General features: G+C 36.2%; 1 protein-coding gene across 6 annotated transcripts in view; it reads right to left on the bottom strand.

Moving 5' to 3' along the window:
• LOC108004441 (neuronal acetylcholine receptor subunit alpha-7) overlaps positions 1-21,530 on the bottom strand; it is a 219,789-nt gene that overhangs the window by 33,105 nt on the left and 165,154 nt on the right. For all 6 annotated transcript variants that reach the window (XM_017067359.3, XM_017067360.3, XM_017067362.3 and 3 more), the window contains one exon: positions 16,361-16,470. In XM_017067359.3, coding sequence (XP_016922848.1) covers positions 16,361-16,470 — 110 coding nt within the window. The remainder of the gene's footprint in view (positions 1-16,360; positions 16,471-21,530) is intronic.

The following is a 21,530-nucleotide window of genomic DNA, read 5'->3' as shown; positions in this document are numbered from 1 at the left end:
TGCTACACGAAACCATCTCTATCGGTGCACGTCTATAAAGGTAATTAATTCCCTCCATTCTAAAAGCGAAGGGAATTTAAATCTTCGGAAACGAACGGATTGCCCCCCCCCTAAATTAATTATCTTCCTCTAATAAATTTATTTTGATCGATTAAATTTTGCTTCGATTAAATCTTAAGAATCAATTACATTAATTGATCATTTCCTTCGAAGAGGAGCTGTGATGTTTTTAAATAATGAATAAATCGTTATTTAGGCATTCGTGGTTTCTCCATTTTGGAAATTGTTTATTTACGTCGAAGCGTCGCGTCACGATATCGATTTAAGTTTTTCTTCCTGTTGTGCCGCGGAAACGAAACTTTCTTCTCGAGTGTCTTCTCAGTTTGCGACGAATAGAGCATGGAATGCGAATTTGGCACCGGCCATTTTCTTCGCAACAACGGTGACACCACACCGAATCGTAAATAAACGTGTTTCTTTTCTCTCGGAATCAAAAGTCTCTCGACTACTTTCTTACTTTGAAATTTACACACGCGGACTCGTCGAGTAGAAGCAAAGAGAACAACGAGAGACGAAGAATAGCGATGATAAAATCCTAAGAAAAAAGAAAAGAAATTTATCGATTCGCAAATCACAGCAGAGGACAGGACAAGATTTTACGCATAAATATCCGCATTCCATCCTCTCCAAACATCCCCCCGCTTAATCATCGACGCCAACATTCTGTCTGCGCCTAAAAATCAATCGTCAAACCCTTCGAACCCTTCCTTTGCCCCTTCTCCAAGAAAAATTGCATCCTCTTGCCCCTATTTATCCGCGTAATTGCGAGGAATTCGCACGGAAAATTCGCGCCAAGCCAAGAGAGGGGTGAGATGACCCGCTCCCAGCCGAGGATCGCTCGAGTATCGTTAATGAACACGGCGAAACTGTTCCGCCGAGGAAGCCAGACAGAGTCGGTTCTCGATTATTGTTTCTACCCCTATCTCTCTCTCTCTCCCCGTGCACACAGGGAAATATGATTTTGAATGGGGGATGCATCGGTTCCACGGATATAAGGCGGAGGGGGAGAGTATATACATAATATACTCCCGCATCCAGCCGGCTAAGGATTGGTTGGAAGCCGGCCAGTTGGCCGCAACCCAATCCGTTATTTCATTCTTTTTGAATCCACCACCCTCGTGCCTCACCCTCGCCACACCCACCAACACGGCCCTACTACTACCACCCCTATCGTTTCTCCCTTTCACACCGCGGAACTACCCCCTCTCCCCGTGCCCTCCTCCCTTGTGAACCGAGCTCGCACAAGCGGCGCGCCCCTTTGACGACGAAAATTAAATTCCCATCTTCGGCGACCCTCGCCCCCCCTCGCCCCGTATGATAATGCACGCGACGTGTGCGGTATTTACGCGGACGGACGGATGGATGGATGGATGTGGGGCGGAGGATTAGTATCGATTTACGTTTAAACCGAGTGGCCGAGTGTTGGCGAGTGACACGCTCGTTCCGGGCTTCGAAACAGGTGTAAGGATACGTGTGGAAGGGGAGGAGGGACGATTTGTAATTTTGATGGGGAGCAGGAGCCTGGGGGGTGATTCGAAAGTGCGATGAATCGTGTTTGGGGTGATTGGATTGGTAATCAGTATCCGCTCCAGTTAGAGAAACTTAAACTCTTACGAGTTTGATCATTCGTGGCTGTTTAATCTTCGTTGCTATTAAGAAATGGTATTTCTTGGAAGGAAACCAAGTACGATTCGAAAAGGAAGAAGAAATAATTCAACGTCTTCGTTGACATTTTTTAACCGACGCGCATACATTGGGGCGCTTTAACAATTTACCACGATTTTCGGCGATAATACTCGATACTCTCCCCTGAAGAAGGGGAGGGAGAGAGGAAAGAAAGAGGAGAAAATTTCATTTCATAAAGCTCGTCAGAACTGTTCGCTGCCAGCATTCTATCTAGCCGTTTCGACAGCCATCGCTCGATGCATATACATACGCGGAATGCACGAGTGGATCCCAGGGATCCGTATTTGTACGAGCCAAGTCCGTCCAGGTAAATGGTTTCGGTTCATCGACCTTCAAACCCTTTCCAACCGGCTCTCCAACTGCTTCGTGTATTCGTGGGTACACACAGGAAGCCGGAAAATCGAAAGGCAAGAGGGGATACGTGATCGGGGTTATAGCCACTGGAATGGAGGGAAAAAAAGGGAAAAGGGGTTGTTGGGTGATGTTGGGAGGGGCTGCAATTGGGTTTCTTTGTGTCGCGGTATTATCCGCGAGTTTTTCCACGAAAAAGGGAAAAAAGGAAAACGTGCATCAAGGATCAAGGATTAAGGAAATTTTTAGAAAAATTGACGATTCGACCTGAACGTCTTTCTACGACTCTGGAAAGCGGGAGAGAACGAGTGCAGTTTACATGGTGGCTCATAGGGGATCGAGTTTGATTCCGTTCATTTCGTGAGAACGAACTTTCATTGGGGGAAATAAAGAGGCAGTTGGGGATTTCTTTCACGAATTAAATTACTGGTTGGGAAATGATATTAAAGAGGCGTTGGCGACGATGCGGAAAAACGGATAAAAAGGAAATAAAAGTGAAGTTTTTTTTACGTTGTTGGGTGAGAGGAAGTGAACTTGGAAGAAGAGGAAACAAAGATATTTTTATTTAACGATGTGCGTAATATTCTTATATATACGTAGTTCTATTGTAAATAATTGAAAAAGGAATTTTTCTGTTGCCATTAAAAAAAGAAAAATCGAGAATAACGACCAAACCGCGTAACGGACCTCTATTCACAAGAATAGATAAATCTTTGCTTCTTCTAATTACTACATACATCGAAATTCGAATCGATTATTCTTGCAATTAATGTCAAAACTGTCGAATTCTCGTTGAACGAAGATCTCATTTCAATAGAATCCATTACATTACGTTTCGTGACGTAAGAATGATCCATTTCGGATTCCAATTAATCAGAAAATTTCGAAAAGAAATTCGAAAATCCTTTTTAAAACAACTCTTCTTTGAAAAAGATAAATTTCAAATATTACTTTTAAAAGAGAATAAAACAAGGAGGGTACGCGTGTAAAGCAGAAGAGATAAGGGAAAGAATCTTTTCGCGCCAGCTGGTAAAGTGAAATGCAAATTGAGCATAAAGTGGTTAAGCTTCCCGTGGGCGAGTTCGAGAAATAGAATGTCATGCGTTAAAACGATCGCCTCTTACGATGGTGCAACGTTCGTGACGTTTAAAAATCGGATCTCTCCCCCCTCGTTTCTCGGAATATCACCGATGTGGAACATAACTGCGAATTAAATAAAACTGTTTGGGCCAAGACACCATTGACGATCTCTTCGTAGTGACTGGCTGCGCAGATATGACTCCATTAATGCACGACATTTGGCAAAGCCGCCGTTGCAAGATAGTTCTCGAAAATGTTCTCGTATCGACCGAGATTTTTCCCCACGTATGAAAAAAAAAAAAAGAGCAAACTATTTTCTCGTTGTTAAATCCTTTTCGTTAGAGGCGAACTTTTATTTTTGGTTATCCATTTTTGGTTGGTAACAAATTGACAATTTTTATATCCGTAAACAAATATTCTTTTTTTAGTAATATAATTAAACGCAGTTTATATTTTTTTAATCATTTTGTTTCCAACTACAGATAAATATGACGTTTGACTAAATTTATTTTTATTATTTTTTTGCGATATTCGACGGTTATGTGCATCGATTTTGTGCCCCAGAAATCCATTGGTCCGAGAATTATGCATATTTAAAATTTGGCACTCTTAACCACTGTGGTTTAGCTAGGTTAAGTTAAGTAAGGTTACGTTAGATTAATTTATTGGAGTCATATTAATGTCCTGCGAAAGATAGAGGTCGTTTTGACAACAATAAATTTGAAGATTTAATAATTTATTAATTTGACTATCTACATTTTTAAACATTTCTATTCTATCTTTTCAAATAAAAATGAGTTATAACTTACTTCAAAGTTTATTCATTATTATCTTTCGTTGCGAATGTTCGTAAAGGTAAAATTCTGTCGAAAATAAGAGGTAAAATAAGGGGTAAAAAAAGGGAAATTGCAATCGATAATTTGCCAATGTGCTCCCTTGGTACTTTACAAGTTGCCAGAATCAAGAATCGTTCTAAAAGTGATGCATTACAGTTTGAGGAGTATAAAGTTGAGGAACAAGCTGTTGCAACTTCCTGAAATAAGCCGGGAAGAGTGGAGCAGCTCAGGGCGGAAATATTATCCGAAAACTGATAGTTGACGATAAAGTATGCAGAATCTTATGAAAAGAATATTTCTGAAAGGTTGGACAAATGGAGACATCGTATTGAATATCACTCTCAAATATTTAGTATATCATCACTCGTTTATCTATGGCTTTTATGACGAAACATTGTGCGAAGAACCGCGTCTGAAATTATATCATACGATCTTATTTTTCACGATCTGCCATCGAACAACCGTTATCCATATCGAAAACAGTATCAAACATTCCTAAACTATTATTGTGTTCTCGTTCTGCGTTCATTTTTTCCACTCGTTATTGTCTTCGTTATTTTTATTTTTTTCATTGATACACATAATTAAAACTTCGATCTAAACTAAAAATATAAATAAGTATAACAATAAAAATATGTATATTAGTTCTGAAAGTACTGACTGTGAATACGTATGAATTTCAATTGGATTATTGTTGGATTATCTCGAGAAACGAGTGCGTATATACTATGAAAGCAGAGATGAATCGATACACTAAGAAAAGTAAACAAAGTTAGGAGAATGACATTTATTTATTTATGTTTTTTTGTTGTTAAAAGTTTATGCCTTCCTAAATTAATTTAAATAAAAATGATTTTAAATAGACGAGTTTTATTATAATTTTTTAATTGTCTACATCTAATAGATATAAAAAAATTTCAATTAACTTGTTTCGAAATAAAATTTTATAACGATAGAGCTTCGTATAAAATGTTCCATCTCCGCGTTATAAAAGATAATCAAACGAGATTTCTTTTCTCTCTTGAAAACATTTATCAAAAAAATTATAATTGACTTATTATGATCGCACAATTCTATTAAAAATAATTAAATAAATTTCTTTGTAAAGTGTTCACTTGCCATTTATTTAAATGTGTCACGTGTGTATATAGAAAAAATATATATATAAAAAAAATTCGGATTTATAAAACGATTAACGTTCGTTTCGAAATATAATTCTTTTTTTTTTTAAATCAATTACTCGAATCGAATGCCGTGAGAAATATTCAGATTTTCAGGATTCGAAAGCAATTTGGATGCAATCGTGACTGCATAAATTAGTACCCATTCCCCGAATGTTCGTTAAAGGAAGGATCAATTAAACGTTCGCATTCACTCGGAACAAATCCTATGGAGAGGGGTAGGTTATTTTATTTAAGCGGATGTATCGATCACGTTTTACAAGAAGTGCAAGGAATCGGAATAAATTTATGTATCGTAAGTAGATGTGCGTTCATAAGCATTTCGAAAAAATATTTTCAAGTTTAAAATTTAAGCACGTAATAGAAACTTTTATGAATACGAGAATTGAAATTTCTATACGAAATGAGAATATTTATTTTCAAGTAGAAGAAATTGACAGATGCTTTTTAGAAATTCTGAAAAATTCATTTGAAATCAAGTTTCTTTGAAATTCTTAATATACAATAAATTATTACACGGAAACATATCATTTGATTCCACAGTATTATATTAATAATTTTGTATTCTTAATGTTATATTAATCTCTAACATATACATTTGAATAAAGTATTACAGACTGGATTTCTATTTTCCCATTTTTAAATATTCTATTTTCATCTGCAACTTTTCTAAAAAAACTAGCCCAATGTTATTTATTTTTTATCGTTAATAAGCAAATTAATACCGCCACATAATTATTTATTTATAAGTAAAGGATACAAAGACTGCTTGTACTACCTTTCGACTTCGAATTCGAAATTCGATCTCGATCTCACAGCTAATCAAACTGAGAATTTTCTTAGTAGAACTATTCCCCATGACCACCTGCTCGAAATATATATCCATCATCCTGACGAATTCACGGGGATGAATTCCACCTGCTCGATCGTATGCACGATACCTCTGCCACTGTTCACGCTCCACGGCTCTGAAAACCACTTAATCTTCGTCGAGGAGGGGGAGGAGTGAGCGATGGACAGAGGCCGCCAGAATTCGGAATCGCGAGTAACCCGAATCCCGCCTTCCTACACCGATCTAATCCAATATATATATATATCTCGCGTCCTGGAAACGATCTCTCAATACCTAATTACTGGAAAGTCATGCGGCCGTGCCTAGCCAAACTGATTTAGGCCTCAATAAGCCGTGCCCGAGGTGCGGTCGAAACCTCTTTCCTTTGGATCCGGTTGGCCGCATTCCACTCTGAAAACGGTAATTGAAGTGCCGTGCCTAGACATTGCCCGCCCTCCTCCCCGTGGCGAAACACTATTTACAGTTCGGCACACGTTTGTCAGACGTTTGACGAGGGGAAATTTATGGAGGGCCTGCGGGAACCACCGGTCTCGGGGTGTATACGCCAGGCCTCGCCAGAAATACGTGTAATCAAATTTATGGCGGTCTATCCAAGGTTCTGGGTGAGGTGTAATTGGCCGGATGAACGTGTTTTTTGAGAGTTAAAGGTCAAAGCTCGTCCTCTTGGAATTTTCTTTTTACGACAAAATGAAACGAAATGTGTGTGGGATATGTTGTAATTTATGATAGAAATTATTTGTAAAAAGTCAACTTTCAAATTTCCTCCCTAAAGAAAACTAATGAAAGAAAAAAAAATAAGAGGGAAACAATAGCGATATAAAATATCGCAACAACGGCCAGCAGGATTAAACTTTTCGGCCGATTAGCAGCACGAAATTTCGGCCCCTCTTCGGGAGATTTGGGTGACCGCATATCGATTAGCACGGCAATCGAAACGCTGTAAAAGTTTGAGGCATCGGGCGGTTCATTACGCGGCCGCAAACAGGACAGTAGGACATGACGGTTTTCCAAGGAAGGAGACGTATATACGGGGGAAAGGAGGGAGGTCCAGGGATAGGATTTAATCTGCTTTGGCTTGAATTTCAAAATACGCGATGGCTAATGCATATTGCCTTTGGCTCCGTTCCAACTTTCCTATGCGGTCCAACCTCCGCTACTTTTCCATCCTCCCTCGTCGAACGGACGTAAACTCATTTTGTCATCGCACAACTCTTCCCCTCCCTTTTTCCTTTCAGTTATTCGGTTCAAACGATATTTATGCCGCGTTAATCGGACGGCCCCCTTCACGTGTGTCATCCACGGCGAATATCGAGTCAGCGGCACGACCGATCCCGGAAGTCGGTCGTGCGAGATGAAATCCCACCTAAATGGATAACTTGTTCACGGTTACTTCGCCCGGACCTGGCGAGAGGCTTCGATATGGAAGATATTCGGTGGTGCATATTTTCAGCTTGCGGCTTGTCGATTGGATTAGATCGATTTGCGCGGCGTTTTAAAATTATATTTTATAGCAGAGGTGACGTATAATTTGTAAAAATTTGACAATTTATTTATATTTTAATTCAATTATATATCAACACGGATTATTAACCGCGTGTTAATAAAATGTAATGGAAATATTGGTATAATTGATTGCCTGGTTAGACGAGTGATTCATGGAGGAAAAATTCGATTAACAGCGATTGAATTGTCCTACCGGGAACAAGCTTAATGTGTTTAGGATCATTTGTTCCGGCCGGAAAATGGCCGGTAATAGTCTCATCAGAGACCATTCTCATCCGGAAAACGCTATGATTGCGTTTTTGCACCCTATGCATCCCGCGTGCAGAAACACTCCGTTGGAATAACGTGACTTTTGAATTCTACTTCGTTAGTACGTTATCAAATTGTTTTGGCTTATTTAATTCAAATTAAAGGGGAAAAAGCTGATAGTAAAATTGTTATCATTGAAATTTTTTAATAACCTTTGTTATTCGACTTATTTAATCGCAGCAAATAAAATGTTTATCTCGAGTCATCGCTTCGCTTTATGCAAATCTATAATGGCTTAATAAATTGCTTAAAAAAATTAAACCACGATTGTTGAGCGCGGTATTTATCGCATAACTAGTTGAAAAGTTTCCCTTTGAGGTAAACTCTTTATAATTATCTGGTCACCAAGTTTTTAATTCCCCTCAACGAATTCAAGTTTTTAATGCGTTTGTCCAAAGATTAAAAACTTTTCCCTTTCTATGATCTTTGAGCCGCTCATAAATGGCTTAATTCCACCCCTGTGTAGAAAAATCGCTTGTACAAAATTGGAGATTGTCAATGGCCGGGACAAAGGAGAAGGGACTTGGAGAAAAGAAAAGGTTTGAACGAAAATCCATCCACGTGAGCGCAAGATCGTTTCGAAAAAATGACAGCCTGCGTAACGAAGCCCCCGAGGTCAATAAATCCTGTCACTCGTTAATTCTTTTTTCGTTCGTGTTTACCAAAGTTGCTCGTGGCCTAATTAGCGAATCTCGCGCCGCGCTCCGAACACAAAAGACACAACATCGTCAAACATTGGTTTGCTGACGATGGAACGGAAAGTGGAACAAAAGTCGTTTAACGCTCGCTATGTGGGCTAACCAATTAACGGAATCAACGAATAATTGATGGACGAAACGTCGAAACTCGCCCTTTTTCTCGAGCGAATCTTTCATCGAATCCTCGCGATACTTCATTATGAAGATTGTTTTCGATGAGATTCACTGACCGAATCCAAGGAACGAACGAAACAATCAAGATTATTTTGATATTGAAAATTATACTAGTGTGATTTTTCTCTAGCTTTCCAATAGAAAATTATAAATTGACTCATAAATTATTCTCTCGCAATGGAATAAAATAAAATAAAATAATCGGATTCAATAATGTAGATTCATTTTTAATTAAATCTCGAATACATTTCGGGAGAATAGAAAAATTTCAAGATATAATTAAATTCTATGTGAAAAATATTTATTTCAAGTTGGAGCTTTTCTTTGATCGAAACGTTGATGAAAAACTTTAAACCACGACCCGATTACTACATCATCCTAAGACGCGTTGATTCGTTAAGTGCAATTTTGCTTTGCCTTTAATCCCCTATTAAACGAGCGCTAATCTGTTTTCACAGATTCCACTTGTGATACACGGGCGCAAACAATGAAGAACAATCTGAAACAGCAAACGTTAAGTGTACGATTAAATTCAAAGAAGCGTGCCCCATGTAGTTTATTTTAATTTAATTAATTTAATTCAATTTCTCTTCGACGAAATTTTTCAAAGATTTGGAAGAATTGGAATAATTATGCGATACGCGCACGTTCTCGAAATCAATATCTCGCACTAAACGTCCGTATTTTCGAATAATCCATCACCTGCTCTGATGCAATAATTTGAGTGTGCAAGAAGAAGAAGGGAGAGATTGCAACGATAAATAAAGGGAAAAAGAAAGATTCAAAATAATGGTAATTAAACTGGAAGGACGACGAATTTTTAAAACCGATTAAATGTATAAATGTTGGTAGTAAATTGGACGTAAGAAGAAAGGAAGAAATTGGAATTGATGGTAAATAGGAAAGAAGGAAAAGACTCGAATCGTGCCAAGAATCGAAGGTGGTAATTAACCGAGAAAAGAATTTATGAAAATCGCGTTACGGAATGTATATATATAATTTGGAAAGCGTGTTGGATGCAGGCGAGAAATATAGCGATGGTAAATATTCGTTTATTTGTCGGAACAAGCCGGTTGCGAATGAAAAGTCATCGATTGGCAATGTTTATTCGTATGGAAATTAGGGGGAGCGTATTATGCAAATTGTTCGTTTGTATCGGCCAAATATTATGTTGTATCGTGTAATTTAGTTTTCGATGATTTTATAAGGGATTTAATTTTCGTTGAGAAACAAAGGTTGACAAAGAAAAAAAGAAAAAAGAAAAGAAAAAGGCGAAAATAGAATTTACGGGTAGATATTTAAATTAATTTCGAGGGAATATAATTTAAAAATTGTAATCGTTAAATCATGACTAGAACGATTATTTTAAATTATATTACGTTATTAAAGTTTGATTATGAAAAATACAAAATCGAGATTTTTTTATCAAGTTGTAAGCAATTTAAGTTGGCGTTAACCGAACTGAGATGAGAGCGCGTACGGCAGTACGACAGAGATAAAATTAAATCTCGCTCTATCTTCATCTCGCTTCTAAATTAATAAACTTAAATTGCTTATAATTTAATAAATAAACTTCCTCCAATATTTTATACCAACTTTTGTTTCGATCTCTAGAATCGATCCTCCAAAGATGTCTCGCAAATGTATTAAATATTTTAGGTTAGGTTTAACCTTAAATAGCAAACACGATTAATCATCATGTACAATCCCGAGTGAAATATAAATTTCTATTTTGGAGAATCAAGTGTATGTACATATATATTTCTTATTACTGTGAACCATACACTATTGTATTATCCCACTCTTCCATATGAATTGATAATGCAAATAGTTTAACATGACAGCATGGCAGACATTATGTGAATACAATGGAAAATTAACGCACGCAGTAGCAAATTAAATTACCATTTCACACGTGGCTTGTAAAAATATGACCACGCTTACGTCACAATAAATAACACTTTTGCACGTGGGATTAATTTTACGTTTGTAAAAATGAATGTCAATGATGTTTCGAATGTATCATCGATACTCGAGTAAAATTTATTCATAAATCAGTAAAATTTTTGCTACGATGTTTAGCAATTACAATAAGACGAAATTTCATCTCTTACGTTTCGCGTATCTTCCATTCATTCGGATAAAACATTCATAGAAATAAATTATGAATCGTTGTAGGTACGTACGTATACTTCAAAACATCGTTTTATCTTACAACGTCTGACGTGCACGCATTGTTATAATTCAACTGCATTATTTATTATGGACGAGTAAGTTTATGCAACGTTCTTACAAAAGAGACGCGAAACTAGATAAATTCTACATCAATTTTTAGTGACATCCGGTATGCGGTAAGTTTAATACCTCGCATCACAATTCTGTACACGTACGCAATATTTCCTTTTCACCTACACAATTCCCAACATTTGCATTTTACTTTCCTTCCTTTATCTAATTTAAACAATTTCTTTCTTCGCAAATTTTTTAATCGGTCAGGAACCTCTTACTTTCTCTTAAAATAAATAATATGTCGTTCTAATAAAGAATCATCGAACAAAATCAAATTATCACGAACAATTGCAAATAGAATATTGTCAAATCTGGAAGAATCTTAGGAAAATCGGATCGAAAAAATTAATCGTTGAACAAACTTTTTTAATTTGCAATAGGGGCAAAAGATTTGGAAAATTTTTATTGGACATTATAATCCCCCAATTAATCGATTCTCTCGAATACACCGATCCGACGATTTATTCAACAAAATTACCGATTGTAGCAGATTCTCGAAACCGCGAACGATGATAACGTATACGTATGTGCACGTGGAGCACGTACGTCCCGATCAGTATAGGGTACGTGAGGTAACAGCTGAAATACCCTCACGTGAAATTTGATCACGTTGCACCGAGCAAAACGATGACAATTTTATTTTCGCTTTACCTATAAATTGCTCGTCACTTAAATGAAAATACCAATATGTGAAATAGAGTTATGGACTCGTCGAGTCGTTTCTTCTACAATCGAGTGAATATCGATCGAGCGAAGAATCTCCCTTTTACGAGCAATTTAGATAGAATTTAACAGGAGAGACGAAACTTTGGAAAGGAACGAAAAAAAAATCTTTCGCGTAATTCCGCGAATTTTTCAAATATGAATAAATTTGCACAGAATTGGAACGGAAGCAGATTTAAAATGGATCCTCCATTTATATTTGGAAATTAGTTCTGTATTTTTACGAGTAAACTCTACTGCTGATAATTCGCAGTAAACTCGCGCAAAATATATCGAAAGGATACAAATATCGTCGAGGATATTTTGCAGGGGAGAAACTTACTTTGTTATGACGCGCGGCCCCAAGCTTATCCCGTTACTTTTAACGACGCGACGCCATAATTGACGGCCGGGTTTCAAATTTATTTTAATTAATTACGGAGATTTAGAAATTTAACCGTCGATGCACCGTCGAGAAATGTAAAACTAGCAACCGTTGTTCGTTATTTCAGTTCAATTTTTTTTTTTAAACGATCAATTAATTAGCAATGCTATCTTTCCGATAAAATTTATATACAGTGTCCACAGCGTGCAATCCCATTGGGTGTTGTATAATTTTTTAATTATGATATAAATTTCTTTCGAGATCAAGGAAAAACTGTTTGTCCAAAGACAGATAAATAATGATCCTCCCGTTCCAAATTTTGTTACATCCTTTTTCGTTAAACTGTTTACGGTTCGCGCGCTATTATCTTCGACTCAAAAGAAACTCAACACCCGGCGAAACGTTTACAAACTTGCAGGCAAAAGCTGAGGGGCAGAGAAGTTAATAACAGCGGTGTACGATTTCTACTTGCCAAGATGCCAAAGCCGTTTCAAAAGCCGCATCATGGAATCGGAAACAATGCAAGGAGGAGTAAAAAGCGTCTGACGACGAGACCTTTGCAAAAAAATGTCAACTAACTTTGATCGTTTCCAATTATTAAAATATCTAAATATTTTTAATAATAAATCATCCACTTCTCGAAATTGCGCGAATAAAAGAATTCCTCGCTTCCCGAACCCTTCTTCCTCGAATTAATCATTTCCTCCACGTCCGTCTCTACCGGAAGTGAATCACCACCGCCTCTTTTCAACCGCGCCTCAAAACCAAACTTTTTAATCCGACAAATAGCCGAGCCGATACATTACCTACTTAAAAACAATAGGGGGCCCGCAAGCGTTTTCCGACAATATATTTCCCCCCGCGGAGGAGGGAAGGAGGGAAAAGGAGGAGGAAGATACTTTTCCTGATTCTCTTTAAATGGTGGCGGTGGCTTTGTTTTTAATGCGACTGACCCACTTGGCCCGGCGTCCCACTTTTGCCCCACATACCACCACTTCTGATAGTTCGGAATTTAGATCGTTCTTAACGGATCGGCTGTCTTTCCCTCTCTTCCTTTTCTGTTTCCCTTCACCTCTCTCCTTCTAAACGCTCGACAGATCCTTCCGAAAAAATGGTGTAAAAATTGAAAGGGGGAAGATGGGGAAGAGAGAAACGATTTTCGATCCTCCTTTCTCTGGGAGCAACAGGGAGATTCTTCGTTGAGTTTTGAAAGAAAGGAAATTATTTAGGGGCGAACGGACTTGCGTTTGTTCATGAAAATGTCGATATTTATCTTTAGCATTACTTTTACGACGATTGCGTAAAGTTTTATAAATTGTGAAAGTTTATAAAGTTGACCGTTAAAGAACATAGAAAGGAAAAAATCAAAACGATGTGATTATTTTCTTACGACGAAGAAGAGCTTGCCTCTTTCTTTAAATCGAATTTCTTCGAATATCTACGATAGAAACGAATAAAAATTATTTCTTTTACCAATACTTCTAAACGAGAGTATACATAACCAAACCGATCGATATTTCACACGAGCATGCATTAAAACACCCGATACACAACACCTATCGAACGGAATGGATCGGCATTGCAACTTTGCCATCCGCTCAATTGCGAAAACAGGACTACAAAGAAGCGTGCACGTGGAACAAAATCGCATATATATATACATTGCATGGAACGTGCCGCAACGTAATAAACCGAGAACGTCTGGTTCTTGGTCGGTTGAAAAGTGGAGCACACGCGGCGGCGTGACGAGGCGACAAAGCGGCTAATTGATCGATCCTCCATTCACCCGCGCGACCATCTTCGAGAACGATCGGTGTTTAGCGCCAAGATTAATATTGGCCCCTGCGTTTGAGGCCAATTGTACGGCGGAAGTTGGCCAACGACCATTCCATGGCGGCTGCTACCCTTCTCTTATAGAAATAATGTTGTGGTATCGTTCTGAAATTAATAGAGGGAGGAGAAGACGGGAGAATATTTTTTGAAAGAATCTTTTTTAATTATCGTAGCTTGAATGATCGGTAAATCGAATGCTAGATTTTTTGAGCAGTGACAAGTAGAAGAATTATATATGATTTGAACATTATTTATAAAAGGTTTCGTTTAGATATTTCGAAATTAAATATTCTCAGATTCGCGTTACCAACTCGCCGGCCATTTAACTTTATTCATTACAAATGTAATATTTGCGTTTCAAATTCCCTTTAATATCCTCAAACTATCTGTTATAACTTGCTCTCATCGGTTCCTCGAAAATTACAAATATTTTCACACGTAGGAAAGTTGTTCCATTTTACCTAAATTACGATCGTTATTCGAATCTAAACTTTTCCCCAATCTCTTTCTCCGCGTTATTATATTTCCTTTCTTTTGCAAAAAAAACTAACAACTACTAATAATAATCATCTAAAAAACTATAAGCAATATTCAGAGAGGAATGAATAATGATCTTGGGGTCCCGAGTTGATTGCAATGCAAATAATGTACACTTTTGAGGCGATAGTTGAACGAGGTTGAATTTTCATGCAATTAGTTACGTGTTCCTTATGCATGATCGATTAAAGGATCGGATACAGCACTAGTGGATTTCGTAGGTTCTGAGAAACGTTTAATAGATTGTCGACAGAGACGGTTTCTAAAAGTGAATCTGTGACCTGGCACGATATTACGTAGCTACGCGTTAATATCGGTTCTCTCGTGCATACGCGAGATTATGTGTCCCGTAAACATGTGGTTAAATAACGCAGGGAAAATAGTAGCCACCGTTGGAATTAAAGTGGTGTTTATATTAATGAGACCGATTAACAATTATCAGTACGTGTGTTAGTCAATGTTAATATGTGTACAATCAATCCTCGAAATCATCATAACGTTGTTTATTGTTGATTAAATAATTTACACTACCGTTTCTATCTTCTGTAAATTATTTGGAACAACACTCGTACTTTTTTATTTTTTAGTTCCTAAGATTCCAAGATCGATATTCGTTCAAATGTATTATATATATGGTTGTAATTGAAATAATTGAAATGTGTAATAAAAAGTAATTGATCTGTTATATTTGTTTAAATACATTACGCACAATGATCATATTTAAAATTAATAAATAATAGGATTTATTTCCAGTGTTGATTTGATGAGCTTGGTTTTAATGCTACATCTAAATCAGATGACTAAAATTGTTTAAAATAATCAATTTTAAAATAGGAGAAAAGTTGTACGTAAGCAATTAACGATAATTTATGTTCAAGGAAATTTTTCTCTAAGCAGGACAATTAGGCAAATCGATTAGTTAATCTATTAACATGTTCCACAGATCCTAATTCTAATTCTGTATTGATACTAGACAAGATCAATTACGAAAACATGCTACATACACTAGTACTAGCATCTGGTGCAACTTACTAAATATGCTAAGAAATTTGGCGATAGTATATCAGCAAGTAAACGTGTATATGCAAAACACTTTACGTGGATAGGAAGAGAACTTAGTCTATCCATAACACGTAGTCTCTTTTGTGTGTTAAAAGGAATTATAAAATGCTCATATCATATAGATTTTACAAAAACATTTTTGAAAATTTTAATTTTAATAAAAATTTGTATATTACGTATATAAATGGTATAAATATAGATCAATTCTTTATCGAATGGAAAATCTTTTTGAGAAGATGAATTCCTTCATTTCTTTATGATTATACATTTAAAAAATCCTCAACGTTACTTTTTTTAAAATATATTCGATATATTTTCTGGTGTTGATACTGAAAGAAAAATCCTAAAATCTAAATTATTTAAGAAAATTTTATTTCTTGCTGTACAAACGAGGTAGTCGCGAAAATTGATATCGATGAAGTTTGAATAAAGTTTATCCTAGAGAAAGGAATTTTTATTTCTAGAACACCAGAAATGAAATTTCTTTCTTTTTACAAGTTATAAAATAAAATCAATATTATATTATATAGACAGTTTGTTACGAAAGTAATGCATTTCTTCTTACGCCGAGATATTTATAGATTTACATTTCCATTTATTAAAAAATATAATACACTTTCAACATAACCGCGTTAAAAAGAAAGAGAGAGGAAATACACGTATTGCATTTATTTCAAAAGCGATGCTTAAAAGTACGGATAAGAAAAACTTACGTAAGCTTTGTGAAAGATATTGCAATGTCCGAAATACCTTATGAGCATGCATGATATAAAACAGAATCTACTATGAATATTAAACAGATGAAAGCAGCGTTAAATTACCTGTTATACATGAGAACGTCAGGCTTCCAAAGTCTGTGTGGTGGGATCCTGAGGTCTCTCACTCCCCCATAATCTGACACATTCCATCTCATGTTCACATCATTCCATTCCTGTAATTGAAAAAAACTTATTTTAAAATATCTCTTAGGAATTTTTCATCATATCAAATCACTCATATTATGCAATCCATTATACATTATTTTTGTAAAATAATAAATTGCACGTACAAGGAATAATAATTGATATTTCAATATAAATTAAATGATAACGTATATTCTCAGTTTTTTAGTCAACAATTAAACTTTATCCTTTTAAATTTTTATCAAATTTATATTAATAATCCTTTGTTAGCTCGTTGTTGTATCTTTCCTCCCTCTTTATTTTATTTAATATCACTGTATATAAGTTTTCTATTTTAAACAAAAAAGAAAAATTTCTCTCTATTATGATTAAACTTTTATCTTTATCTTTATCCTCTTTAAATAATTTAATGAAATTTCGATGTTTTATTATATATTCTTTTATTCAAATTTTTCACGATATTAAAGGAGAAATAGAAAAACGGGAGAGCGACGTTACATAAAATTCATTTTAAGAAATATACTTCCTAGCTACTTGTAACTCTGTTAAACAACAGTAGTTTGCCCTTTTTTTTTTTCGCATAGACCATGCACTGTCGATTCCATGGTGCTAATATCTTTTACAGGCAAGCTTTCGTGAAAATTTTCCAGACTTTCGCTTAGAGTTTGCGCAACTTTGCGGAAAATACGAGGCGATTTGGCAAGTTGCAAAGTTTTGGCGGTATTCTTTACTTTGTTACTTCGACCTTTACCAGCCAAGACAAGTAAAGATACGAACAGTTAACCGGCTACATTATAGTATGCTATCGATCCATTAGGATGTTTTTGCGAACAGCAAATTTAACGGTTAAGTGAAATCAAATTTATGGTTGACGTGCTTAGCCAAGAGCTAAGAAGAAAATGTGAAAATTTTTATTTGAATCTTATTTTAAGTTTTCAATCTTCGATTCTTGAATTTGCATCGTTAATCATTGCGGTTTATTATTTATTTAATTATAAGAGAATATATTTCCAATTTCTAAAATGTATTGTTTAAGAGGAAAAATAATATAATTAATTACTAAACTGTGAACACAGTTGCAGAAATGAAACTGAATCAAAGCTTTATTTCTTAAATATGATAACATATATTCCTTTATATTCTATATCATTAAAAGATTCTTCACTTTTTACGAATTTATTTTCACAAATAATTTTCCTTCCACGTAATTGAAATATTGGAGGTATTGCAAACGAAGAAAAGAAATATTTTCATCGTCGTCATATACTAATCACGAGCAAAGAACGAGCGGAAGAGGTCTGACAATGAGTGAAATCGACACTCATCGAGTATTTGTCCGCAGGAATGCCCGATCTGTTTCGTGCAGGCCATTAGATTCACACCCATTAGTCACCAACTCCCGATTGATTAGCCACTGATGGAGTACACCGGCGGATAATTAATAATGGCCACTGTGCTCGATGGTTTACGTGGCACGCATAGGCCGTTTATTATATATCCATTTCCACGCACACAGGTGTGTGGAAGGTCGACAGAGAGAACCACACTCCTATTATAATGAAATTGGTTCACGGTTGATGTACCCCCAGGTTAAAATCTCCTTTTGTGCATCAATTACACGATTCAAAGTCGAACAAATATTTTACTATTTTATTATCGATACCGAGAGTTCGATTTTTCGTAAGGAGAAATTAAAAACTTTATCGCCAAAACGTACGCGAGGGATAGAGAGAGAAAGAGACAGAGACGCAAGTGAAATCAATTTTTCTTTCATCCGGATATCTCGATCGATTGCCGAGATATAACGATTCCAAGTTTTCATACCGCTCAACATGGCGCGGAGATTATGAATGGGCCCGTGACCCAGTGACCTACATTATTTTCTGGAAACGCGTACTACGTTCTTTCCTGGAATTACGTCTGTCGCTTGTCTGGAGTTTGGGATAGGTCAGTGAAAGAAGGCGCGAACGAGGGACTCGAGTACCGCGATTAAAAATTATACTTTTCTTTACACGACGATATCTCGGGAACCGGAAGTCGTATCGGGATAAAGGGGAAAGCGTTTTAAAGGGTAAGGTTCCGCGTTTCTAATGATCCTTCACTCGTTGTCCGGAAATCATTATCTTCGGAGTTATAGCGGTTCAAGTTTTTATTAATTTTAATCGATCTAATCGGTAAATTGAAAATTATCGTTCTCTTTACGTGACGATATCTCGGGAACCGGAAATTGTATCGAGATAAATAAAAACAGGTTTTAAAGGAGAAGATTTCGCGTTTATAATTGGCTTTTATTCTTTAAGCGAGAATCATTATTTTCGGAATTACGGCGGTTTAAAGTTTTCCTAATTTTGATATGGTTAAATTTTTATGGTAAATTACACGATGAATATGTTCGTTGTCGAACATGTCGAATATGTTGTGATTTAAAAAAACCATTTAAACTTGAATCTTTCTTTAATCGATTGGTTTTGCGTTTGAATTAATTAATTAAACAATTTTTGTGTATTACATTATTTTTCGAACGTTTCTAACGTAAATTTTGAATATAAATTTTGTATATTTTTATATAAATTATGCATGAAAGTCTACTTTTAGTAATATTTGCCGTAAATAAATTGATCGAACTTTTCTAAATTATTTTAATAATACGAAGAGATAATATTCTCTCCTCTCTCTCTTTTACTTAGGGAATGCATTACAAAGCATGGATTAGATTATTTACGAGAAAACTGAGAAATCCGTTCCTTTGAAACGGAGACGAATGCTGGAGATGTTGTCGACGAACAACGAAAACGAATTTTCTGAGAGTGTCGTCAGTATGCGGAGAAAGGTCGAAATAAAAGAAGAATCGAATGAGAAGAAGATCGTAAAACAAAAACTGGAGAAATTTCCACCAAAATGCTTTTTGATCGATTCACTTAATGCTAAGTGAGAAATCTACCTATTCTCGCGGGACCTGGCCCGGACACATTTTTCCAGTCTTCAACTTGAACGATCAATCTTGCAAACTAGAACTTCAACAAATAATCAGTTTCTTTGAATGTCACGATTTTTTTTCAATATTAGAAATTCAAATTATCCCAACTCTTTTCATACAAAGGATCGCATAAATATTTGGATTTGAAAATAAAAAGAAATTGTTTTACTTACAATAGTAAACTATTGTTTGAATATTTTTAAAAAAGAGAGAAAAATGAATTTTCGCGTCACAAAAATGTTCAAACATTTAAGAATTCGTTCAAAATAAGAATAAATTCACAGAGTTCATTTTGACGATATAAAAACGTTCGCTTCTCTTCCAGCATTTTTCTTAATTTCCAAACAACGGTTTGTACCACGACAAAAGATTTTCGTTTTCTAACATAGTTTGATATATTTATACAAATTTTTATTCAACGTGTATGAAGCACGGAGGACAAAGTATTACACCGAATATATTTTCAGCCAAGAAAAAGATACGGATAAACCTTGCATAAATCACTTTGACCAAAATTCCAAGTACACAGAGTACTTCCACTTCTCTCGACGTGGTATCGTATACGTTCTTACGCAAAATCCCTTCCCTCCCTATAAAATACCAAATTTCCAGCGGGCCACATCTCACCGATATTTGCAGACAATTCGAAATGTAAATTGAACGGGATGATAAGGAAACGAGGCGACGATTCAAAGCGCACGAATTAGGTAATATAAATGCGGCCGGGCACGCGAAAATCCCGAGTTTAATGATTTCCATGCTCCCAAGGATAATTCCAAAAGTTTGCCCTAATTTTCGCCAAGGAACGGTCACGATCTCAACCCTTGCAATATTCATAAACATAAAACTCGGAGTGGCCCCTCGGATTCAATTCGAATCACGACGCTCCCCTCTCGTTCGTTCCCCCCGGGAGCTAATTAAAACGCTCGACCGATTTTCCAAAATCGAGTCACTCCCCTGTTTTTATTTTATTCGTAGCTGCGTTACCCTTCGATCGAACAAGATCGTTCTCTGCTCACTCGTTTCCAAAATTTTTTTCTTTTCCTTGATTTTATCCGTACAAGTTTCGAATCATTCGAGGCATAACATCGTTACGGAACCGTCTTCAACTTCGATCGTTGAAAATTCGGATTTTTCGCGCTGCTCCTGGCACAGATTCCAATGTTTATTGATGTTGCAGGAAGAAGGGAAAAAAAGAAAGAATCTCGGCGAGGATTTTAGCAGGCACGTCCGCGCAAATTCAACCCCCCGGGAGGGAATCTTAGCAATTTCGATTATCGCCGCTTCGAATCCGAACTATTCCGATCGTTCGTTCCGTGGAACGCGAATAAGATCAACAGATTTGTCATTTGGATCCATCGGCATACCGATTTGTCGTCCTCCATTTTGGAAAAGATCGAGAACACCGTGAGCTATGGCTCCTCGTTGTTCGAGACAAATAGGAAACTAAATTAAAAAAGGAACTACAGGAATGAAATTAACTTAAAAATTTTTATTATTTTTTTTTTTTGATCCTCCTGCACGATTCTGTAATTCCATTATATCTCGATATAACGTTCCATTGTAATTGTCAGATCATCCTAATAATAACGTAATCCGATCTTGTTTGACTAGAACTTCTACTCGTTGATTACAATCTTCGTCTTTTTTCTGCGCTAATAATCGTGTCTGAATCTTGATCCACTTGTGTCTGACGGATCTGTTATCGTTCTTATTTGACTGTAACTAACCTATTCGACTCGTGCAATCGTTATTGACACGTTCTACTTGTCCATCATAATTGTATCCTTCTACTTAACTGATCATGCTCGCAATTGTCTTGATCCACTTTTACTCCATTTGAAAGCGATTGCTACAATCGTTTAACTCGTCTCTCGAACCTCTATTTACAATTTATGTTTGATAAAATGAAGATTTTCTTATACTCGTTAAGAATGAGAGAAAGGTGCTACATTTTCAATTCAAGAAAGGCTCAAACGTTTATCCGATAGAATATGTTAATGGCATCGCTATTTCAAGGGTGGCCAATTATAAAATTCACGGAACATTGAACGCTTGTAATCTTCTTCTCGAATCGAAGCTGAGAGAATCAGCCAGCTGTGACTAGTTGTA

The sequence above is a fragment of the Apis cerana genome, linkage group LG14 (genome assembly GCF_029169275.1).
Source record: "Apis cerana isolate GH-2021 linkage group LG14, AcerK_1.0, whole genome shotgun sequence".
NCBI classification, from domain to species: Eukaryota; Metazoa; Arthropoda; class Insecta; order Hymenoptera; family Apidae; genus Apis; species Apis cerana.
Note: the sequence above shows the minus strand (reverse complement) of the source record. Positions and strands in the feature narration are given on the sequence as shown.